Raw genomic sequence first — 25,421 nt, forward strand, 5'->3', positions numbered from 1 at the left:
GAGTCACACAGCTAGTAAGTGTCAAGTGTTGTAAGGGTTAAAATTCTAGCTATACTGTCTAAAATACCTGATGAGTGGTCAACAATAAATTACAAGCTTTAGCAAGAGTTAGGCTTTTAAGCATTTATTAAAGGGAATAAGAATTTGGTAAAGAGAGAGAGAAAGGCCTAGATTCATCTATCTATTAAAGGGAGAGAGCAATCCTAGCTCACTTCTCCACTGGAGTCCTCAGGAAAGAGAGAGCAAAATGGAGCGCTAGCCTCCTCCTTCTTTCTCCCACAAGCCAACGTCACTTCCTGATGCCAAAGAAAGCCCCATGATCCTGCCCTCAGAGGCCCTCTCCACGTGTTGGGTCTTTCCTACAGTAAGTCTCCAGCAAGTGGCATCATTCCAATCGTTACAGTGTCTGAGGCCGGATTTGAAATCAGGAACTCCTGAATTCAGGGCTGGTGCTTTATCCACTGCACCACCTAGCTGCCCCTTTAATTGCATTTCTAAACCACTATTTTACTATGGCCACAGGATTTTCTTTTCTTTGGCATCTCCCACATGAGGATATCTTTAAAGATTTCTAAAGCTATTGATGTGTTCTCCAAGTGGCCGTTATCAAAGCATCAATTATACCCTATAGGTGAAAGAGAGTGGGGACAACCTCCCCATCATTGCCCCCTGGATTATTCTTTGAGTTGGAAGCAGGAGAAAGCCCCAAGTCTTATATCCAGCCCATGTAGGCACTCCATACATCCCTATTACCGTCACTATGTGTATAAAGAAGCAGACTGTACCAGAAGCCAAGTTTTGGTGACTGCTTTGTTTAGATGTGTGGGGGGGTTCTTAATGGAGAACTTTGTAGTTTCCAACTGCATATTATAGTCAGTTGTTGGGTAACAGAGCATCTCATGTTATTTATAAATTCCTCATATTTTGAGAGTAGGACAGGCTTGTGTGCGCAAAGACTTGCCTTGGCTCTATGTTTCTAGGTAGTATTAATTAGCATGTATGGAAAATAAGGTTGTATGTTTGGAAAGCTATGCGCCAATAGGACAGTGAAAGCTTTCAGGCCACTGAGTCCCCATTTTTTGTAGTGGAGGACAGCAGGGACTATTAAGGCACGGCTCCTCAGTGTTCTCTGAGGTCTAGGCTCTGAGTTGTGATTAGAGCTACTCTAGCTTGAAAACTTTAAAAAGTTCTTGGGGGAACCAACTGATGGGAATAATAACATCACGGAAGCTTCCCTTGGGATCCTACACCACTCCTCATATGGGAAACCAGTTACCCAGCAGCCCCTTGGGAGGGGAGATTGACCAAAACACATTCTCCCCTTTAGACCTTTGGAAAAGCCCAGAAGCTCTTGCAGCCCATCTGGGTGATCCCTCAGATACAGCTCTGTCCAGGGGCAGCCAAGTAGGATAAAAGGCTGGATGCTGATCCCTGATTTGGCCCATACCAGTGGGAATGGGGAGTCAGAGTTGTAACATTGCTTACTTAGGAGTCACCAGAAAAAGACCCATTCTTCCCCTGGTCCAGTTCTAAAATCTCCTTCATCAGTGGCAGCCAACATGGTAAGCTGATCATTGTGGACTAATGGGGTCAAGAAATAATGACAGCTACCAAAAGCTCACATTTGTATGGCACTTACCCTGGGCCAGATGCGGTACTAAGGGCTTTATAATGATCATCTCATCCGATCCTCACAACAGCCCTGAGAGGTGGGTACTATTGTCACCCTTATTTGATAATTAAGGAAAGTGAGGCCGACAAAAATTAAATAACTTGCCCAGGGTCACACAGCTAATCATGTCCAAGTCTGGATTTGAACTCAGACCTTCTTGACTCTAGGCCTAGTTCTCTATCTGCTGTGCCACCTAGCAGCTTCTACCATGCCCTGGATTTGAATCCTACCTCAGAGCACTATCAGCTATGCTTTCCTGGGACAAGTTGCTCACTCAGTCTGAGCCTCCATTTCCTCCTCTGTGAAATGGGGATGATAATGCTTCTGATATAGGCTTTACAGGTTGGACTGATGCTCAAAAAACATAAGGTATAAAAGGTGTTTTGACCAACTTGAAAGCCCTCTGTAGGTAAGGTGAGAGAGAGAGTGTGTCATAGGAGGGAGAGAGCCAGCCTCAGGCACAGGACCTGGTCTCAGATTCTGCCCTTTACACATGCTGGCTGGGGCACTTGGAGCAAAGCATTCAGACTCTGGGAGTTTCTGTTCTTTAATCCCCAAGATGGACACACCAGTGCCTGTGGGCCTGCCTCTCAGGGCCTTTGTGCAGGTGACTCCCTGTGATGGGCAGAGAGTTCTCGGTCAACTTTCAAATCCTGCCCCTTTTTTGTTCTACTGAAGCAAAGCTTTATACCTTGTTCAGTGCTGTCCATGGGAAAAACTGTGAGCTGGACTTTGGCATCAGGATGAGCCCACTGGGCTTGAGGATGTATTGTTAGCCAGGCTGACATATTCTTCCATGCATGTGCGCAGGCGGGCACCCGGGCACAAGCACAAACACACAAACCATAGGAACTACCTGTGGTTATTAATGCTAGTGAGCATGGAAATTAAGTGTTAATATACAGTCATGTTCATGGATTTGCACAGAGGCATCCTTTACAGGTGCACAAATGCCATCAGTATTTTTCTGAGAATAATTAATTAGGGATTGATTATTATTTTTGTTTGTTTGTTTTTTGCAGGCAATGGGGGTTAAGTGACTTGCCCAGGGTCACACAGCTAGTAAGTGCCAAGTGTCTGAGGCCGGATTTGAACTCAGGTACTCCTGAATCCAGGGCCGGTGCTTTAACCACTGCGCCATCTAGCTGCCCCAAGGATTGATTATTTTTAAAAGAAATTCATGTAGGGGAAGCTAGGTAGCTCAGTGGATAAAGCACCAGCCCTGGATTCAGGATGATTTGAGTTCAAATCCGGCTTAAGACAACTTGACACTTACTAGCTGTGTGACCCTGGGCAAGTCACTTAATCCCCATTGCCCTGCAAAAAACCAAACCAAACCAAAACAAAACAAAAAAGAAATTCATGTAATATTTCCCTTCCCCCTCCTCTCCCTATCCCTTCCACTCCCCCCTTCCCTTTCCCCTCCCCCTCCCTTCCCCTTCCCCTTCCTCTCCCTTCCCTTTCCTCCTCCCTTTCCCCTTCCCTTCTCTTTCCCTCCCTGATTTTACTTTTTTGTCTTTCACAGTTTAGTCTGTCATCTTATTCCTTTTATTGTGCTTCACTTCTGTGTGCAGTTTATCTCCCCAATTTGACCATACACTCCTGGGGAAAGGCTATATGGAGAAATAGGATGGTATAGTAGAAAGAAGGCTAAAATGAGGGTTAGAAAGACCTGGGTTCAGGTCTTTCCCTGAACCTCTTTCCAGATATGTGAGCCCATACAAATCACCGAATCCCCCTGGGCCTCAGTTTCCTCATATGTAAGTGAGGATAGCCCCCCCCCCCGGCCTGGGATTAGTGTAAGGATTATGTGGGAGACTATATAGCAGCAATTTTAGGTTTCAGCTGTGTTCAGTTTGTAACAAGACCCAAACCATGGCATGGCTTTACATGTGATCTTGGGGGCATCACGATTCAGAGAGAGCATTAACCACAGCACCTTATTCTCATTGAGATGGGAGCTCCGATTCAAAGGCTTGCTTGTATTGGGCTGAGCTGGGCACCTTCCCTCACTCAGTTCTTCCCTCTCCAAAGGGCAGGTCCTCCAACTTCCTCATAGAAATCAATGGAGGGTGATTTGGCCATGTCCTCTGCCCAGCTGTCCTCCCTCTCTGCTAGGCGTGTATCAAGAAGGGGGCTTGAAATGAAGCATGAGGGATTCCGTTTGAAATGAAGAATTTCCTGGCTTGTTAGACTGTAAAGACTTGGCGGGTTGGAATCTTCTCCAGAGAACTGTCAGTATGGAATGGCTGCCCATCTGTGTTGGACTTGTAGCCTTCCTGAAAGGCAGGGGACTGGACCCTTCCAGCTCCAAGAGCCTTTGATTCCTCAACTTAGTTTCCTCATTTCCTCATCTGGAAAATGGGGTTAATTTTGTGCCTCCCTCACAGGGCTGTTGCAGAGACTCAGACAAGACTTTTGTAACCTTTAAGCAAAGTTGTAAACATTGAAGTGTGAGCTATTATTATGATTATCATTATTATTGTTCTATGACTTGAATATTTTGAGAAATAGACAATATGATTAAAAATACCCAGGAAATGTGGAGACACCCACTTCTTTCTTTATTTTTTTTTGGGGTGAGGCATTTGGGGTTAAGTGACTTGCTCAGGGTCACACAGCTAGTAAGTATCAAGTGTCTGAGGCTGGATTTGAACGCAGGCCCTCCTGACTCCAGGACCAGGGCTCTATCCACTGCGCCACCTAACTGCTCTGACACCCACTTCTTTAATGTTTATTAATAAATGTTTATTCACTATCAACTATTGACTTTACTGATGTGGGAATCATTAGTGCCTATACCCACAGATCCACAGGGCAAGGAGCTTCAGAATTCCTGCAACCTAACCCCTTTACTTTACAGTTGAGGAAACGGGTCCAGAGGAAGGAGCTAAGGATTTCAGTGATAAGATTGTGCTCCCTGCACTTACTAGCTGTATGACCCTGGGCAAGTCATTTAACCCCAATTGCCTCACAAAAAAAAGATTGTGCTCCCTGAAGATGCACAAGCACACCCTCTATCCTGTGGTACTTCTAACTTTACCATCACCGTTACTACTACTACTATTTAGCAAAGTTTTGTGTCTGATTTTAAGGTGTGCAAAGCAGTTTACATAGATGATGTCATGTGACTTTCCCAATCACTCTGAGTGTAAGTGCTATTATTATCTCCATATTATAGAGAGGAAAATGATGCTCAGAACAATAAGGATGTGGCCAAATATATATATATATATATATATATATATATATATATATATATATATATATACGTATATATAGTTAGTTAGTAAATGTCTGAAATGAGATTTGAACTCAGGTCTTCTCAACTACATGACAGCTAGGTGGCACAGTGGATAGAGCTCTGGGCTTGGAGTCAAGAAGACCTGAGTTCAAATTTGGCTTCAGAAACTAATTGTGTGACCCCTGGCAAGTCACTTAACCCTTTTTGCCTCAGTTTCCTCATCTGTAAAATGAGCTGGAGAAGGAAATGGCTAAGCACTCTAGTATCTTTTCCAAGAAGTGGAGTCACAAAGAGTCAGACGTGACTGAACAACAACATATCACCTTCTCAACCATAAGTCCAGTGCTCCATGCACAAACCCTCCTCTCTGGTTACTAGAATGGTTCCCAAATTCTGCAGCAGAGATTGCCCATCCTGCTGTCCAGAAGGCTTTCCAGACCTAGTTCTTGAGTCGCAGACGTGGCTGCCACCATCAGGCCCACGTTTGTAGGCCTTCTATATCCCTAATGAATAAAACATCAATGATGAAAGAATGATGTTGTCCCATAGTAACTGCAGGAAACTCTTGGAGAAGATCCTGGTCCTGTACCATCCTTTCCAGATCACAAGAGGCCAGATCGGCTTGACTTGATTGGTATTCATTACTGGAATTTCCTGGGGGCAGGAGGTTTCCTGATCTTTAAAAGGAAGACATGTCCCTATGTTGCTTGTGCCAACAGTCTGGAGCCTGACCCGACTGGGGCACAGTAGGTTTGTAATGGACTCTTGTTGATTGATTGAGTGATGGATGGAGTGAGTTTAAGGTGTTGCTCTAAAGATATAACAGAAGCCCTGGTCACGGCTCGCCCTCCGAGGAGAAAGTTGTTTTCTTTGCTTCAGTTTGGACAGGCCGGCTTCCTGCCATCACCTGGGACCAGGCGGGGAGGCCGACCGCGGCTGTCCGTGGGAGAACATCTGCTGCATGAATCTATCAATGAGGCCTTGGTTTTCTTTTTCTTTTCTCCCCCCTGCTTCATGCCATTTATGACGATTGACCTCATGAACTTCATTTACTGACCTGTTTCTCTCCATGTGTCTTGGTGACAGCCGTTCTTGGAGCCCCAGCCTGGACACGTACTCCCGACCTACCAAGCTCAGCTGGCTGTGGTTGGCACAGAAGCCTTTGACCAGCACCTCCTCGTCTCCAGGACTCGCTCTTCCCCTGCTGCCCCCACGGTGCCTCACCTGGCCGCGGATCAGACGCCGCAACATGTCTCTGAGACTGGTAGGCCTCCCCAAAGGCTTCTCCCTAACAAGGCAGGCCAAATGCACCAGGAGGGTTCCACTCGAACCTCCTCTGCCCTCGTTCTACAAGGTTGTGTTAGCCACAAGACCATTGCCACAGCTGATATCCGGGGCTTAGCAATCACAGCCCCATGAATTGTTAGCACATACCATTGCGTTAACGGGGCATAGTCCCTTTTAGAAAGGGGGAAAGTAGTATAGATAGCCATGTCCAAATCACTTTTCCCCATTTAGCTGACATTTTCTGTAGGTCTTAGTCCTAGCTTTCTCCTTTCTTTCTCCACCGTTTGGCCTCTGGCCACGAGGGCAAGCCAAAAGGGGCACTTACTAGCCTCCACTTTCCTCCTTGACTCCAAAGCGAAATGCAATTATGAGCATGGAGGCCTTTTCCTCTCCAAAAGGCTTCCCCAATGAATGGTGGGCAGGGGCAAGCATGACGCAAGGAGGGCGTTGGGATCTGATACACGTTTGCCCCTTTTCCACCATCCTGGCACCTGGGTGGGTGGGCAAACTTTCCCTCCAGCTGCAATGGAATGACTGATAAAAGGGAGGAGTTTAGCTTCATCCCTTAGCTGTAGAATGGAGAGAATGAGGGAAAGGAATAAGCATTTATGGAGCATCTACTGTGTGCTAGTACTGCTAAGTACTTTTTATAAATATCACCTTGTTGGGTCACGGAGCGAATGAATGCATGTGGGTCTTTTACCAAAGTGTTTAGCAAACTGTCTCTTTGGGGGATTTTTTTTTAACTTTTTAAAAAACTCAGAACAAGACCTTGGGTTTTTTTTTTTTTTTTTGTGGCTTCAGTGTCCTTATGCAACCCTCAATGCCTGCAAAGGTTAAAATACCTTTCCCGAAATCCTCAGCCTAATCCTTGATACCATCTTCGATTTACAGTCGATGAATGGCCTGGCCAAGCTGTTTGGCTTTGATGGGTATCTCTGATGAAGTTGGCCTAGGAATTCATTTTTATAACGTGCTATACCACAAGCCAGCATTCCAGGCCCTCGCTGCCTTTTCTACATTAACCGCTTCCTGTGATCCTTCTTGTTCCTGAGCAGGAACAGTTCAGCCAGAGTGTTTTAAATGACCCAGGGCCTCTGTGTGGCCAACATGGAAGCTTCTTCTTCCTTCGCTTTCATGCATTCTTTGCTTAGCCCCATCGGGGTCTATTGGAAGAATTTGTTCACCACATGGAGGAATAGATTTGGGACATGGTGGGTTCAAGCCCATCAGAAGCCTGGCATCTTTCCCTAAAACAGAGATTCCCTTCTTGTAACTGTGTGCCCATTTCCTGGTGGGTCTTTCCATGCTCCACAAAGAACATTGTTTGCCAGAGAACTAGAGGTCTTTCCTTTACCACCATCCTACTGCCTTCCCAACTTTCTTAATTAAAATGTTTGCATAGGTTTTAAAGGCTGGTTCGGTGGGGCCCACATGTGTGGCTGTCTACTCCTGTCAAACAATTTCCTACTGATAACATTTTCTTTTCTTGGTCTGTTGGAGAGTGTTATGAAGGGTAACGCTTTCCTGATGCTCTTTCATTCCCAGAGTTGTTGTTTTTTTCACTGATTCCCTGGAGATGGGATGAGGTGGAGGGAGGTCGGTTTTCAGAGAATACTGCTGTGTTTGGGCAGGTTGGCAATCATCCCTTCCACCCCAACACCTGTTAATTAATGCACATGCTCAGAGTGAAGTTCTGGCAGGAATGATAGCTGGCATTGCCATCATGCTTCTGAGTTTGCCCTGCATATAACATGACATCTCAGGGCCTCACAGCCACTGTCTCCATTTCACAGATGTGGAAACTGAGGCTAAAGGTCTTTAAGTGATGGCTAGTTATTATCGGGCGTGAACTCCGGATTGTGCTGGCTCCAGATCCACTCAATCTGTAGCCACTATATGAGAAAGAGTCCCTGCCTTGGCCAACAACATTCCCCATCAACATGTAAAATGTTCCCCACCAAAGGGCAAGAGGGGAAAAGTGACTTTTCATCTCACAATCTCCCCAGGTCCCTGAGGCTGTAGATGTCTGAGATAGTCAGACACGGGTCTTCCTGACCCCAAACTCCATCCCCTGAGCCCCCAGCTGCATCCCAGAGCTAGAAGGGACATCAGAGGCCATCTAGCCCATACACCTCAATTTTCAATGGAGGAAACTGAGGCCTCGGGAGGTTCAGCCACCTGCCCGGGATCACACTGGGTCAGAGTCAAGATTCAAACCCAGGTCCTCTGACTCCAAAGTCCATCCATGACCTTTGCATTGCATGACACTGTCTCCCTTATTGAATGAATATTAAATGCTTGGCTTTATTTTAGCAGGGACTCTCAGGCTTTATCAACTAGACAGTGAGTGCCCGAGAAGAGAAAGTACCTGGGTAATTATTTATCTAGAATGAGCAACAAAAACCTCTTTATTCACATTTCCCTAGCTTTATTGGCACTTGGGAGAGAAGACATTCAATCCATCTGTAAAAGAAAGGCACATGCTCGAGAAATGCATCTGCTAATCACTGAAGCTGACAGGGGGATGAATACAAACATGCACATATGTGTGTGTGTGTACATGTATAGATATCATATTCATTTGGCAGATTTTCATGTAGTCCTATTCAAAGGAAATGAAATCCACCCTCTCTGCTCTGCCCACCTACATGTGGCCCTGGCTTAACTCCATCCCCCAATTTCTCCTATAAGCCACACGTTATTGTAATGCACATAATATCAAAGATCATTGGCTGTGAGTGCCCAATGTACTCATTTTTCCAGGCCTAATATAATGAGCACAGGAGAAGCTGAAGGCCTTCCCTATTGTCTCTGCCTAAAGAATGATGAAAATCCCTGTACTTGACTTTTCAAATGCCATTGCTGGCCCAGTACCTTGGCATTGTTTCTTTCTTTTTTTTGAATAGAATTTTATTTTCCAAAATATATGTAAAAACAAAATTTTAACATCAATGTTTCTTATAGAGCTAAGGGGGGAGGGGAAGCCCAGTACCAGCCTGCTCTATGGCACCCTAGATCCACCCCCTGACCTGGAGCATGGACCCCCACCTCAGCTCCACTCAGGAGTGAGGCAGCAGAAATAGGAGGAAGAGGGATGGTATATGGAGATTTCAGGGTCCCTTCATTCCTGAGAGGTGGGTAGGTGGCCCAGTGGATAGAGGGCCAGGGCTGGAGCCAGAAAGCACATTCAGAGCTGGAAAGGCCCTTAGAGCCCGGCAAATTCATCTTTCAGAAGAGGAAACTGAGGCACACGGAGGCTGACACATCTCCGACGGCCTCAGTATGAAGTGACAGGGCATGGATGATCTACCTAGTGCTCTGGCTCTCCCTTCTTTCAGACAGTAATTGCCTGTCTGCTCTGTGAGGCCAGGCTGGAAGCACTGACTGAGGCAGGTGTTTGGCCAGGAGCCCTGTGTCGAGCTTGGCTCCCAGTGTCCTCAGAGAAGAAGAGAGGCCGGCACCTTCTTCACCGAAGGTTTGGGCAACAGTGGCTGCCTCCCTGACTGTGGTGATTCATCAGATGATGCTCTTTTAGTTCAGGAAAAACAAAGACAAAGAGTTCTTTGCTCCCAAACCCCTTCAGGGTTATGGTCTCTTATATAGACCATCTACTGATGGGAACTCCTCTGGGGATGCAGACTCATATAAACACATATTTTATTTATTAATTTAATATACCCATCATATCTATTACTTAATATAATATATTTGGATTTTATATGTATAATATGTAAATATAAACATGTAAATATATAATTGTGTGTATGTGTATTTATGTGCATGTATATCTACATACACACATATATACATATAGATAAATGGATGGATGGATGGATAGATAGAGGATGGGTAGTTGGTTGGATGGATGGATGGATGGATTAATGGATAACTGTGCCTCTTTCTCCAGATGAGACAAATTCAAAGAGATATTCTAGTTCTTAGGGTTTTGAGACCCTGAGGTGATCTCAGAGACAACTCAGTCTAACCCTCTTATTTTATAAATAGGTAAAGTAGGGCCCACCAAATCCTGGTCCTTCGGTTGGTCCACTAGAATTAAGCTCCTGTGCTGTTTGCACAGAGGGGAATTATTCAGGCACAAAAGGGAGTAAAAGCAAAAGATTCCCAGTGCAGCCCTAGGAGGGAGGGAGCAAATGCATTTTTCCTCTTGAGAATATCAGGAAATGGGGTGAGAGGGATCCTCTGCAGGTGTGAGGGATGTCCTGCACCTTCTGTGGGCATCTTGAGGAGACTTCACTGAGACAAGTCCCTGGGACTTGGGGCTTCCAGACACTTTTTTTTTTTGCGGGGCAATTGGGGTTAAGTGACTTGCCCAGGGTCACACAGCTAGTAAGTGTTAAGTGTCTGAGGCCGGATTTGAACTCAGGTACTCCTGACTCTAGGGCTGGTGCTCTATCCACTGCACCATCTAACTGCCCCTAATAGTAATGTTGTTTTGTTGTTTTGTTTTTTTGTTTTTTGGCAGGACAATGGGGGTTAAATGACTTGCCCAGGGTCACACAGCTAGTAAATGTCAAGTGTCTGAAGCCAGATTTGAACTCAGGTACTCCTGACTCCAGGGCCGGTGCTTTATCCACTGTGCCACATAGCCGCCCTTCCGGTTCTTGACCCTGAAATCAACATCATCTTCATTCCTGCCTCTCGCAAAGTATATGGAGCTTTCTGGAATTTCTTTTAAGAACCCCAGATCCTCTGCAATAGCTTTGAGAAACCAAGGGGCTGCTTTATGATGAGGCCCTGTTAGAAAGCGATGGGAACAAAGCCTAAAAGAATTCTACTAGATGCAAGGTTGCAAATGTTAAGGCAATTTTCATCTGCAGAAACTCAGCCAAAGCACAAAAAACACGGAACGTTGTTGTTTGTGCTTTCTTCCCAAAGGAAAGAGGCTCATGTCATCAGGGTGATGTCGTGACTTGCACTGAATTCAATTTAAGTGAAGGAGGGCAGTGCAAGGTGACCAACATCACTCTCTCCTCCAAAGCCATCTAGGTCCAATGACGAAATATATATCAGAACTACTGGAGGTAACCCCAGATGTTTAAGGCAATTGGGGTTAAGTGACTTGCCCAGGGTCACACAAATAGTAAGTATCTGAGGTGAGATTTCAACTCAGGTCCTCCTGACTCCAGGGTCAGTGCTTTATCCACTGCATGAATATATGTCTGAGCCCAATGAAGAAGACAAAAAGCTATTTGCGTGGGGGGAGAGGACTAGACCTGAAGCCAGCAAAGATCTGGGTGCAACTTTGTCTTCTCATCCCCCTTCTTCCCTTCCCTAGATTCCTTTGTGTTTAGCTGAGTTCTAATCCTTCCTCAGACACGTTCAAGATTTTGTCATCTGTGAAATGAGGGGGTTAGATCTGATGGCCTCTGGGCTCCCTGGCCCAACTCTAAGTCTAGAGTTGTTACTTTCCCCAGCAGAATGGAAGCTCCTTGATGGGAACGGCTGTGTTGTTTTTCCTTGTATTCTCAGCCCCAGCTCAGTCATGGAGAGATAAGAGAAGTTTAGCACTCATTGAATGGTTCAGTTGATAGGTGAGTCACTAAAACACTCTGCGCCTCAGTTTCCTTATGTGGAAAATAATGGTAGCTGACGATGCCAAGGTTTATTTGGCATGGCATTTGAACACCATAACAACCCCATCTATCTGGGATCACAAGTCTCGTTAGCCCCATTTTTCAGCTAAGAGAGATGCAGAGATTTGGCCAGGGGTGCTCAGGGAATGCATGTCAGAGGAGGTCCTCATTGGTCCTCATCCTTCCGTAACTTCAAGCCCAGCCCTTGGACGCTCCTAGGTCAAGATCCAGTGATCCACTGGATCGAAGGCCGAGCATCAGAACTTCTGGCTTTTTTAGAGTCTGCTCTGACCTTGGCCTTCTTATAGCTTTGGGGAGTGAACTAAGAGGCAAACAATCAATCCTGGTGGCATTTGCAGGGGTAATTAAGTGGACAGATTCTCCTGTGGAAATTTATTTTGATTTGGGGACCCTACCTTTAGGCTGAGATTAGAAAGCCTTAGGCCCTCAGGGTCTCTTCTCCTCCCCTTCTGCTTCAGCTGAGACAAAAAGCCCCGTGGTCTGTACAAGACGCCAGGTCAGACAGCTGGGGGGAATAAGCCCCCAGCTCCCTCCGACCTGAGCGGAGGTATCTGAGAGATGCTGGGCTCTGGCTTAGCCTGTGCTGAGGCAGGTGAAGCTGGAGCGCCCGCCCCCCCACCAGCCACAGCTCTGGCTGGCGAATTAGCTTGGTGTGTGGGTGCAGGAAGCCCCGAGATTTCAGTGGAGAGAAGGAAAAGGTATATATAGACCTGGGAATTAGACTGAGGGGGGTTCGGAAGGACGAGAGCAGACAAAGGGAGTTCGGTTGGACAAGGATGGATGAGAGAGGCTGAGAAGAGGTTCGGACAAGGACACGGGGGTGGGGGGGATGAGACAAACAGCAACGCAGGACTAGGAGCAAAGGTGGCAGAAGACAGAACAAGCGGCAGCGGAGAGCACAGAAGCGGTCAGCACAGGGGATAGGTTGGAGAAAGTGAAGATTAAGAGGAGTTAAAATAAAGTACCTGAGTGCCCTGAGGTGAGAGGCGGCCTCGGAGTCAGGAAGCCTAAGTTTGAATTCTAGTTCTGCCCTTCTCTGGTTTTGCCCTTCAATCTAAAACGATAGATTTTCCTTCAATATAATGGGAATAATAATATTTTCTATGATCTTCCTCATGGACTACCATGAAGACCAAGTAAGAGAATGTACTTAAAGGGCTTCACAATGATAAATTATAATATGAATATATGCTGTGTTTATTGTTATGATTTAGTTTGAGAAGATCATGTCATTCTTACTACTATTTTTTCTAGTCAAACAATATAAGGGACTTCAAAAGATGCCATTCTTAAGTGTGATTTTATTATCTCCAGGGGTCAATCCAAGTGCCCCCATAACCCAACCCCAGAAGAATGTACCCCCGATTTTATAAATATATCAATGAGAAGAGAGAATTTCCTTAATGAAGTACTCCCTTAAAGAGGACAGGACCTTTCTACATCTAAAAAGTTTTTCCTTTGGAATTTTGCTTCTCAGGCGTAGCTGTGAATGGTGATTTCTACTATAAACTTAACCAATGAAGGGATTTTGAAGCTCATTCCATCTTGAGAGCACAAATGCAAAACAAAATCAGTTTTTTCAAGCTTTCTCTTTCAGGGCGAGTAATACAAATTTTACATTAAATGGAGACATGTCATCAGTGTGTGTGCATGAGTGTGTGTATATATGTATATATGTATATATATATATATATGTAAATGTATATTTGTATTTGTATTTTTGTTTGTTTTTATATCACCCACATTTTCCAATGGATCTCTTCCTCCACCTTTCCTTAAAACAAAGCATACAAAGCCAGGAAATCAAAGTCCCTTTAGCAGAAGTACAGAATATATTTTTAAAACCTAATGATGTATGCAGTGTTTTGCACTCACGGTCCCCAACTTCTAGACAGCTGGGTGGTGCAATGGATAGAGCCCTGGCCCTGCAGTCAGGAAGACCTGAGTTCAAATCTTACCTCAGACATTTATTAGCTGTGTGGCCCTGGGCAAGTCACTTCACCCCAATTGCCTTAAACAACCCGGGGCCCTCTCTATTCATCCTGATGTGGTTTGGATGCTGAGCTTTGCATTCACACACTTGTAATTACTGGGAATATTCTTTCCCTGTCTCTGATTCCTCTTGTATCAGGTTGTCTTTAGACATGAGGCAGAAATAAGAAGTCATGAGCCTTCCCCTCATAAGTTTTCTACAGACTTAAGTTATCTAAAAATAGATATTCATTTTCCCTCCCACCCTTAGAAGAATTTAGAATCTAGCTGTACTTTCTTAAAACTCGCCGGGTTAGTAACTTTAAACCATTCCTGGATCTTCTTTGAGTTTGGATGACTGTGTGCTATGGGCGTTAGTGTCTGTTCATTTACACATGCACAGAAAGTGACTCCCTGATACATCACAGCATGTGGGCCCTGATTTCTCCCAGGGCCCCCGGTCCCTTCTCTGTCTTCTAGTTCTCTACGTGTACATGTGTTTGTATGAATGCATACACATATACATACTTATGTGCATGCATGTATACATGTTTATATATACATATATAATTATCTTAAAAGAATTATTTTCATTCCTGCATATAAGATTGCATTAGAACAACAACAACAACAACAATAATAATAGTTTTATTATAATTATTATTCCAACTTGTCCCATTACAATTCTCCCGGGATGCACCCACGTGGAAGGAGTTGGGCCCTCATTTTCCTTGAGGCTGTTTCAGGAAAACGCAAGTTTTGACAAAGTGTCTGGCACATAGTAGGTACTCAATTAATGCTTGTTGACTTGCTTTGCTTTTGCTTCTGAGGACTTTTGTCTGAGGCCCAGCCCAACTAAACTGAGAACCTCTCATCACCAGGCTGGGTGCAGAGAGAAGCAATATGGTGCAATAGGAAGCACCCTGGGTCAGGAGGGTTCAAGTCCTGCCTCTGATATTGGGGAAGTCAAAGCCTCCCTGGGCCTCGACTCTAAAATGAAGAGTTGAGTCTGCAGAGTCTAAGGGCCTTCCAGTTCTACACCTAGGACTGCCATTGGGAGACCATCTCTGGATGCTGTGATCTTCATTGGTTGGGGAACCTCCCTTCTGGCCCACTGCCCTCCCCATGTATACCTGCTGAAATTCCAGACCCCAGAAGGATTGAATGGTATTCCTAGGCGGTATTCTTTAATCTGTGGTTGTTGTGTTCTTTCCGTGTGGAAGGCGTGGTGTATGACGCTCTGATGCTGAAGCACCAATGCATCTGCGGCCGCTCTGCCCTTCATCCTGAGCATGCCGGGAGGATACAGAGCATCTGGTCACGCCTGCAAGAAACGGGGCTCCTGAGCAAGTGTGAGGTAAGAAAAGAGGAGGCTCCTGGGGCCCTGTGAAGGGAGTGGTGTCCACAGAGCACTGAAAGGATGGAGGGAAATCAGTATCGGAGAAGGCTGCTCTTCACTGCAGACCCTGCAGGCCAGTGAAATCATAGACCCTATCTAAGGGGTGAGTGCAGAGGGAAGGCGGCAGTCTCACTGCTGAGTCTTGGGCAAATGTCTAAATTAAAAATTTATCAGAAACCATCCAAATTTCCACCTGCTCCTTAGTGCCTAAGGGCTGGATGGTCAGCGTGCCATCAGTTGTACTGAGCCCACAGGTGAGGAAGGGGGATGACAAATCATAAGACATCCAGAGGAGAGTGATCTGGATGAAGAAGGACCTGGAACAGTCCATGGTATACATAGAAGAGTGGATAAAACCGAATTTATTGTGTGCAAATCTCTGTGCTTACCTTAGTTAGGTCTGGAGATAAAAGTAAAAATAAAAATAAAAGCAGATAGACCCTGTGCTTAAGGAACTTACTTTTTAAAACAATTTTTTTTTTATGAGGCAATTGGGGTTAAGTGACTTGCCCAGGGTCACACAGCTAGTAAGTGACAAGTGTCTGAGGCTGGATTTGAACTCAGGTCCTCCTGATTCCAGGGCCGGTGCTCTATCCACTATGCCACCTAGCTGCCCCAGAAACTTACATTTTAATGAGGAAAACAATATATGTGTGTCAGTGGTGGCCAGGGAGGAATTCTCTGTTCCAGAAAAGTATTGGAATGATGAGTGGGCTCTTTGGGGAATAGACTGATGCATCCCTTCTAGGACTAAGGAAGAGCTGAATGGAGAATGGTTCATGGTTCCTGAAGTGAAGGAAGGAAGGGTGGCCAAGGAGGAAGAGATTGGGGAGAAAAGAGTAGAAGCAGAGCCAAAAGGAAACTGACCTGAATCATATAGAGAAGGTGATCAGAGAAGAGAGAGGTGAAGGAACTCATCCCCTCAGGAGGTGCTGGTGTTGGTTCTCTTCACTGGAGACCTAAAAAGCAAAGTTGTAAAAAGATTTGTCTGAGGAATTTTAAGGGGATTTGGTTTTTCCCCAGTTATACAATGGACCCCATCCCAGTGACTCTCCTTTGGGAAATGTCTGATGGGAAAGAAGATGGGCTGGTCATGTAACAAGGGCCACAATGGCAGATGGGCAGCCTGATTGCTTCACTGTTCTTTCCCAATGTGAGGTTAAAGGGAGAAAAGTCTCCAGTGTGTTAGGTGGATACCCTGTTATGAATCTGTAGAAGGACATGGAAGATGGGAGAAGAAAAAAGAAATTGAAGGAATTAGAGTAGTCAAGGAGGAAACAAAATGGTTACTCTCTGAAGATGATATGATGGTATATTTAGAGAATCCTAGAGAATCAAGTAAAAACTACTTGAAACAATTAATAGCTTTAGCAAAGTGTCAGTATATAAAAGAAACATGCATAGATCATCAGGATTTCTATATATGACCAACAAAGCCCAGCAACAAAAGATAGAAAGGGAAATTCCATTTAAAATAATTATACATGGGGGCAGCTAGGTGGTGCAGTGGATAAAGCACTGGTTCTGGATTCAGGAGTACCTGAGTTCAAATCCAGCCTCAGACACTTGGCACTTACTAGTTGTGTGACCCTGGGCAAGTCACTTAACCCCCATTGCCCCTCAAAAAAAATAAAATAAAATAATTATACATGATATAAAATATTTGGGTGTCTACCTGCCAAGACAAATCCAGGAACTATATAAACACAATTAAAAATACTTTTTACACAAATAAAATCAGATCTAAACAATTAGAAAAATATCAATTGCGCATGGGTAGGCCAAGATAATATGATAAAAATGACAAATCTATCCAAATTTATTTACTTATTCAGTTCCATGTCAAACTGCCCAAATTATTTTATAAAGCTAAAACAAATAAAATTAATCTGGAAGAACAAAAAGTGAAAAATATAAAGAAAATTAATGAAAAAAATGCAAAGAAAGGTTGCTTATCCTTGCCAGATATAAAACTTTATTATAGCAGCAGTCATCAAAACCATTTGGTACTGGCTAAGAAATAGAGTGATGGATCACTGGAATAGGTTAGGCACAGGAGATACAGTAATAAATGACTATAGTAATCGACTGTTTGATAAACCCAAAGACTCCAGCTTCTGGAATAAGAACTCACTATTTGACAAAATTTGTTGGGAAAGCTGGAAGATAGTATGGCAGAAACTAGGCATAATCCAGCATCTTATACTGTATATCACAATAAAGTCAACATGGTAGAAAGCTTAAAATTCTACTTGTGATGTTCAAAATCTAATGTGTGATCACCTTAAATTAGAAAATGTTGAACACTAATCTTTGGACATTAAGCATTTATTAAAGTATATTAAGAGTTAGCAAAGAGAAAGAGAGAGAGAGAGGCCTTCATCTAGCTATATAAGAGAGACAGTGTTTCTTCCATTCACAGCTGGCTGGTTCCTCAACAAAAAGACAAAGATCCAGCGAGCCAGCCTCAGCTTCCTAGTTCTTCTCTCCCTCCCTGAAAGGGGAGGTCTTTCAAGCTGACTTGTTGAGAGTGGTCTCCTGTTGATGTGGTAGTCCACAGCCTCTGAGAACAACACCCCACTCAGGGCCAGCCAGGTGTGGTCTCTATTTAATCATTCTTAAGTAGGTTCTCAGTCAATTTCTTAGTCTCACCCAATTCAATCAATTCTAAATCAATCTTCAGGTGAGGCCCTGGGCTTCTGCCAAATTCCACTATTTTATCACAATGGGTAGATGATTTAGACATAAAGGGTGATACCATAGGCAAATTAGGAGAGGAAGAAGGGATAGTTTACCTGTCAGATCTATGGAGAAGAGAAGAATTTATGACCAAACAAGAGATAGAGAATAATATGAAAAGCAAAATGGACCATTTTGATTACATTAAATGTTAAAAAAAATTGCACAAACAAAACCAATGCAACCAATATTAGAAGGAAAGCAGAAAGATGGGAAACAATTTTTGCAGTCAGTTTTTCTGATAAAATCCTCATTTCTGGGGCAGCTGGATGGCACAGTGGATGGAGCATTGGCCCTGGAGTCGGGAGGACCTGAGTTCGGATTCGGCCTCAGACACTTGACACTTGCTGGCTGTGTAACCCTGGGCAAGTCACTTAGCCCCAATTGCCTCACCAAAAAAAAGGCTCATTTCTCAAATATATAGAGAATTGAGTCAAATTTATAAGAATAAAAGTAATTCCCCAATTGAAAAATGGTCAAAGGATATGAATAGGCAGTTTTTAGACAAAGAAATCAAAGCTATCTATTGCCATATGAAAGATGCACTAAATCACTATTGATTAGAGAAATGCGAATTAAAACAACTCTGGGGTATCACCTCACACCTATCAGATTGGCTATTATGACAAAAAAGAAAATGATAAACATTGGAAACAGATGTAGAAAATTGGAACACTAAAGCATTGTTGATGGAGTTGTGAACTGATCCAACTATTCTGGAGAGCAATTTGGAACTCTGTCCAAAGGGCTATGAAACTGCACACTTTTTGACCCAGTAATACTATTACTATATCTATATCTCAAAGAGATCATAAAAATGGAAAAGGACCCGCCTGTACAAAAATATTTATTCCTGCTCTTTTAGTGGCGGCCAAGAATTGGAAACAGAGAGGATGCCCAACAATTGGAGAATGACTGAGCAAGTTGTGGTATATGAAAGTAATGGAATACTATTGTGCTATAAGAAATGATAAGCAGGTGGCTTTCAGAAAAACTGGGAAGACTTACATGAACTTGTGCTGAATGAAATGAGCAGAACCAATTATACGCATTATACACAGCAACAGCAGCATTGTGTGATTATCATCTGATAGCCTTAGCTCTTCTAAGCAATGAAATGATCCAAGACAATTCCAAAAGACTCATGAGACAAAATGCTCTCCACATCCAGAAAAAGAACTAAGGAGTCTGAATGGAGATCGAAGCATACTTTATATACTTTCTTTGTTTTTTTCAATTTTTCTTTCTTTTGTTTTTCCTTTTGTTCTGATTCTTCTTTCACAACATGACTAGTGTGTAAATATGTTTAACATGACTGTATTGTATAACTTATATCAAATTTCTTGGTGTCTTTGGGAGGAGGGAGGGAGGGAGAAAAATTTGGAACTTAAAATCTTACAAGAATGAATGTTGAGGGGCGGCTGGGTGGCACAGTGGATAAAGCACCGGCCTTTGATTCAGAAGGACCTGAGTTCAAATCGAGCCTCAGACACTTGACATTTTCTAACTGTGTGACCCTGGGCAAGTCACTTAACTCTCATTGCCTCGAAAAAAACAAAAACAAAAAAACAAAAGAATGAGCGTTGAAAACTATCCTTACGTTTAATTGGGAAAACATAAAATATTGTTTAGGAAAAAAGAAGGACATGGCACTAGATGAGCATGCCTAAATGAGTTGCCACCTGCATCACTGGAGAGAATGCCCACATTGAGGAGATCACAGATCCATTGGGTTTTTGAGTACATCTAGTTCTGGCCAAAGAAGATGCTAGAATTCTAAGAATAGGGAGATTAGAGTAACACATAGGAAATAACCATGGAATGCATACTAGAGCATATGTTTATGTGATAAGTTTTCTGGGGTGGGGGGACTTTGGGGATTTAAGGAAGAAGAGAGGAAGAAATAAAAAAGGATCTGGTATTTTGGATCGTCTTCACAGAGGGGGCAGGACTATTACTGGCCCTTTGAAGGCTGGGTATAATCTAGAAGGGTATGGAGGAAGGGAGGAGAGTGGGGCAGCACTCTGGAAAAGAGGAGTAACAGGGACCCAGGGGGCAGAATTGAGAGAGGGGAAGGAGGTAAGCCATGTTTTAGGCTTAGATTGTCGATAGATTTATCTTATAAGTTGACAAGTGAGAAGCGTGCACACATAGGCTTGTGCCTGAGAATAATCTTAGTTTAGACCCATGAACCATATAAAATCCCTTCTGTTTGTAGGTCACTGATGAACCCTTCCTCAGGCTATAAGCTTTGCAGGCTCCCCATTCCCTGACATGCTGCAGGTTTGAGGTATAACTTTTAGGCACCGAGTAGGAAAAGCGTGAGTCCACATTTTCTCTGTCACTTCCTATTTATTGGACCTTGGGCACATCAGTGTCCTCATCTGCAAACCATGGCTAAATGATCCAAATGATCTTTGTATCCTATTGATTGGATTTTGTGTTGGACAGTGGAGAGAGAGCAGGGTTCTAAGTTAACAAGAGCTGAGTTCGAGTCTCGCCTAGGACATTTATTAGCTGTGTGATCCTAGGCAAATCATTTAACTTCCCTGAGCCTCAGTTTCCCCACATGTAAAATAGATATAATAGTACCTATCTCACAGGGTTGTGGTAAGGATTGAATATGATATAAAGGACTTTGCAAGCAAACTTGCTTTGTGAATGGGAGTTATTATTATTAGAATGTAATCAAAGAATATGGTAGAATACATAGGGCAGTGAACTTGGGGTCAGGAAGACTTGGATTCAAATGCCACCTCAGATACTTTCTAGCCATGAGACTCTGAGCAAGTCACCTCACCTCTTGGCTTCTCAGATAGCCTATCTCTTGACATTTCATTTTCCTCAACTGTAAAATGAGTGGGTTGGACTTAGTGGCCTCTGATATCTCTTGGTGTTCTAAATCAGTGATTCTATGATCTTCTGGATAATATGTTAAATTAAAAGGTGAACAGGAAGAATTCAGAGAAATGTGTGAAGACTTCCATGATTTGATTCAAGGTAATGAAAGGAAAATGAGAACAATGTGAGCAAGAATTATAATAATGGAAGGGAAGTGAATAGGAAGAGGAGACCTGCTTCATCAGGTTTACTGAGGTCCAGAAAAATTAAGTTAGTTGCCCAGGGTCACACAGTTAATTTATGTCAGAGGCAAAATTCAAAACCACATCTCCCAGACTCCAAGCCCAAGACTCTAGTCATTGTGTCATGACGTTTCTTGCATGTGGCTTTATCCAGTGTAATATCCACTCTGTAGTTTTTAAAATGTCAAATGAAGTGCCAATATTAAGTATAAATTGAATAATTCTGTTCCAAGGAAGTGAGAATCTGCTGCTGTTGGCTGATGATTTCCAGTGCTCCTGTAAGGTTATGTGAATGAAAGGTCTGGATTTAATAAAGGTTTCATGTACATGAGAGAAACTGAGGTACATTCAAGTCCTGCTCCTCACATGTCCATGACCAGAGGGGTTCTTTTTATATCTATATTTATCAATATACACATTACTTGCATATATATGTATATATAGAGGAGAGAGAGACAGAGACAGAGACAGAGGGACAGAGACAGAGGGACAGAGACAGAGACTGTCCATGCAAATAGATTCGTTCTTGAGTAAGCTCTGATCTCTGATGATGAGTTGGCTCTCTCGCTTTATCATAGTCTCTAACCCAGCAGAGTTTGAACACTTCTGGTTAAGTCAAACTCCAAAGATGTGTTTTCTTTTTTTTTCTTTTTTCCCCCCAAAGATGTGTTTTCTAGAGTTATCTAACTAGATGGCAACATGGGAACAGGCTGGTGCTTGGTTGAGCTTGTGAAATTCTCTTTAGTGCCTGAAAAATTGACTGTGAGGTAAGAGGAGGGGGGACTTGATGAGTTCAGTAGATTGTCCCTGAATGGAAATATCTGATGGCTATCCAATGGGGAGATAGCAGTTCTGTTCTGAGATAGATGTGCCCATTCAGCAGTGCTTGGGTCCCATAAGTGCCAACCTAGACAGGGATGGAGCTAGAAAAAAACTCATCATTTTCCAGACCTGCCCACCCTATGGACAGAGAGACAAGTTTTTCTAGTGTTTTTTAAAATTTAAAAACAAGATTGCATGTGGAAAGCTAATAATAAAAGGAAAGAAAATAGGTGCTTTTCAGTATATCAAGAAAGTGATGAGACAAGATGCTAGCTACATCACATCATAAACACAAGATGGGGAATGGCGAGGAGGTGGGTAGGGTGTTTTGTGTGTTTTTTACCATTTGAGGGGTCAACTGTGTGCATCACGAGATCATTACTGAAGTCTGAATAAGTAGGGGTGGGCAAGATTAACTTTTTGTTCCAAAGTGTGACTGCAGCTTGGAAGTACTTAAGTGAACATTCAGAAATGTGCCTTTGCAGCTGTTTTTTAAAATTAAGTTGTAGGTTCTATGGGTATTGTATTTCCCTTGTAAAAAAGGGAATAAGGGTATAAACACTTCAGGACATATCTGAGATTGATGCAAATTGAGAGGTCCTGGATTTGTGTACAGGATTTTGGGCTCAGACACCAAGATGTAATGATTTCAATCACAGTTCTGTAATTTACTGGTTCCATGACTTAACCTCCCTAGATCTCAGTTCCCTCATCTGCGAAATGGGTCTATTAATAGCACTTACTTCAAAGGGCTGTTACAAGGTTCCCATGAGAAAATGGGATAGTCTAGTTGGGAGGCAGCTAGGTGGGGCAGTGGTTAGAGCACTGGGCCCGGAGTCTGTAGCTGTAGCCGTTCTCCAGTACACTATTGTTAGCCGCCTTTTCCTCCTCTATGACCACTCTCTTGGTGATTGCTTCAGCTCCCATAAGTTTAATTTTCATCTCTCTGTAAATACCTCCTAGGTCTATGTATCCAGCCTTTTTCTCTTTCCTGAGCCCCATTCTCAAATCACCAAATACCCACTGGACATTTCCAAGCGACTATTCTAGAGGCATCTCAAATTCAACATGTCCTAAGCAGAAGTCAGTATTTCTCCACCTAAAGCCTCCCCTCTCTCCAACTTTCCTATTTCTCTTGTGAGCATCACCATTCTTATAGTTGTCTAGGCCCTTCAATGAAGAATTATCCTTGATCCCCCCACTCACTCTACAGATCCAAGCAGTTGCTAGATCTACTTATGTGTAATCCCTTCTGTTCATGCCCACAGCTACCACCTCAGTTCAGGCCCTCATCACCTTTTGCGTTGATTATTGTAACGGCCACCCAGTCAGTCTCCCTGACCCACATCTCTCTACGCTATCCTCTAAACAGCTGCCAAAGGGATCTTCCTTACATTTGGCTTTGTAATAGTCCTCCCCAATAAACATCAATGATTCCCTATGGGCTTTAGGATCAAACACAAATTCTCCTTTTTAGGATTAAAAACTCTCCACAATTTGACCTTTCACATCATTCACACATTGTGGTCCAGCAATACTAGAGTTCTCTGTTCCTCACACATAGCACTTAATCTCCAGTCTCTGTGCCTTTGTACTTAGCCAACCTCCATTACTAGAATGACCTGTCTCATCACCTCACAAAATTCTCAACTTCCTTCCGGATCCTCCTCAAACACCACCTCCTACATGAGGTCTTTCTTGATTCCTCCTGACCCTCCCAAATACTAGTGCCCTACTTTATCAACGATCTTGTCTTTATCCTTTATATACATATATTTTCCCATAGGAGGCATGGAGTAAATGCTTGGTAAGTAGAGGTTACCTAATTCAATCCTCCCCTTTTTATAAATGAGGAAATTAAGATCAAGAGAAGTGATAGGATTTTCTTACTGACTTGACTTCCCTAGAGCACACGGGTAGTCAGGGGCAGATGCAGGGTTTGAACCCCAGGCCTCAGCCTCCAGCTCTGGCTTTCTTTCTGCCTAATTTGTTTCTTTGTTCACAAAATTGTGGACAGAGCCCCAAGGAGAGAGACAATGAATGAAACAGCTTCAGAAGATGAGGTATTCCAGTGGAAAACATTGCCTAATCCATCAGTCCCTCCAAAATGATTAGAAAAGATGGAGACCTCCGGGCTCAGGCAGGTATTCAGGCTGGTCCAGGGGAAGTTGGCCATTTTCCCTGACTTTGGAGCTGCCACAAAATGAGGCCTTTCATGTCGTCCATAAGGCCAAACCAATGCAATCCATCTGTTCTGCTGAATTATTTTGAGTTCCCAACCAAAGGCATTGCCTTTTCATGCATTTTATCATGATGTTATGCCCTTTATTATGTTTTACCAAAGGTTGTGATTCCTCCAGGGCCAATGAGAACTGATTAGGGTGCTGGCCCCCTTCCAGGCTTTGAACACAGGAGGGGAAGGAATGGGTCTGTTTCTTTTTTCCTCCTTTTTGGCAGAGAAGTCAGAATCTGTGCCGGGTGTGCTGTGTGTGGGTGGCGGGTGGGGTGGGGTTGGGGGCAGGGGTTGCATTTTACCTTGTCACACGAGGACTTGGAAAAGCATTGTCAAGATAGCTCCATTACTGTCCCCGATTGCCAGCAGTGTGTCATTCCGACGGAACAAATCTCAAATTGGCAGCCTTAGTATTACAGAATGCAGGGCCAGCTTCAGTGTCAGATAGAGTTGAGTTCAAATCCTTCTTCCTTTCATACTAACTGTATCGCTGGGGCAAATCATTTACTCTCTCAGCATCCCAGATTACTTTCCAAAGATCCAAGTTACAGGTGAATTGTTGCTATGTGTTAGTCGAAGTGGCCATTTTCAGATCTGGAGTTCCTAACTGTTGAAATCAAAGGTCTAGCCCCCTGGAGAAAATGTCTTTAGGAATGGAGCATCACTTAGTGTGAGATACCACCAGTGTGATCAAACGACCAGTGCTAACTACTTTACTTTCCCAGAACCCACAGCCTAGATATGTCATTTTCTTTTTAATTCAATTCAATTCAGCTCCCACAATAATAATCATTTATGCTGTTCCACACACCATGCCAAGAAATGGAGTGCCAAAGACAGAAGCACAGTCCTTACCCTCCAGAGGCTTACATCGTAGGTAGGAGCAAGAATGTGTAAACTGCTAAGTAAATACAAGACAGTTTGAGAAGGGAGGGAGCATTCCTCAATGAGCACATGAGGGAAGACTTCCTCTAGGAAGTTGTGCCAGAGCTAGTCCTTATAGCAATCTAGGGTGCAGGCACAGGGAAGGAAGATGCAGCCTAGGCAAAGACAGGGGAGTAAGAGAATGACTGCCAATTGCAGGGAATAGCCAGGAGGCCTGTTTGCTTGGAATGTGGAGTGTGTGAAAGTCCAGTGAAGTAAGTCTGGAAATGTTTCTGGAGGCAGATTGTGAATAGTCTAAAATTACAGCCTGCATAGTTTATATTATATTCTGGAAGCAACTGGGAATCTCTAAACACCCTTGGGAGGGAATGATGTGCTTCAGAAAGATAATTTCATGATCTGTGTTGAACATGTATAAGAGAATGGAGAAGTTTAACATGGGGAAGCTGCAGGACAAGGAGAGAATGG

The 25,421-nt window shown here is 43.6% G+C and overlaps 1 protein-coding gene across 5 annotated transcripts in view; it reads left to right on the top strand.

Moving 5' to 3' along the window:
* Positions 1-25,421, top strand: part of HDAC9 (histone deacetylase 9) — an 895,346-nt gene that overhangs the window by 601,164 nt on the left and 268,761 nt on the right. For all 5 annotated transcript variants that reach the window (XM_043966016.1, XM_043966014.1, XM_043966013.1 and 2 more), the window contains 2 exons: positions 6,003-6,180; positions 15,016-15,149. In XM_043966016.1, coding sequence (XP_043821951.1) covers positions 6,003-6,180; positions 15,016-15,149 — 312 coding nt within the window. The remainder of the gene's footprint in view (positions 1-6,002; positions 6,181-15,015; positions 15,150-25,421) is intronic.

This window comes from Dromiciops gliroides, chromosome 5 (assembly GCF_019393635.1).
Source record: "Dromiciops gliroides isolate mDroGli1 chromosome 5, mDroGli1.pri, whole genome shotgun sequence".
NCBI classification, from domain to species: Eukaryota; Metazoa; Chordata; class Mammalia; order Microbiotheria; family Microbiotheriidae; genus Dromiciops; species Dromiciops gliroides.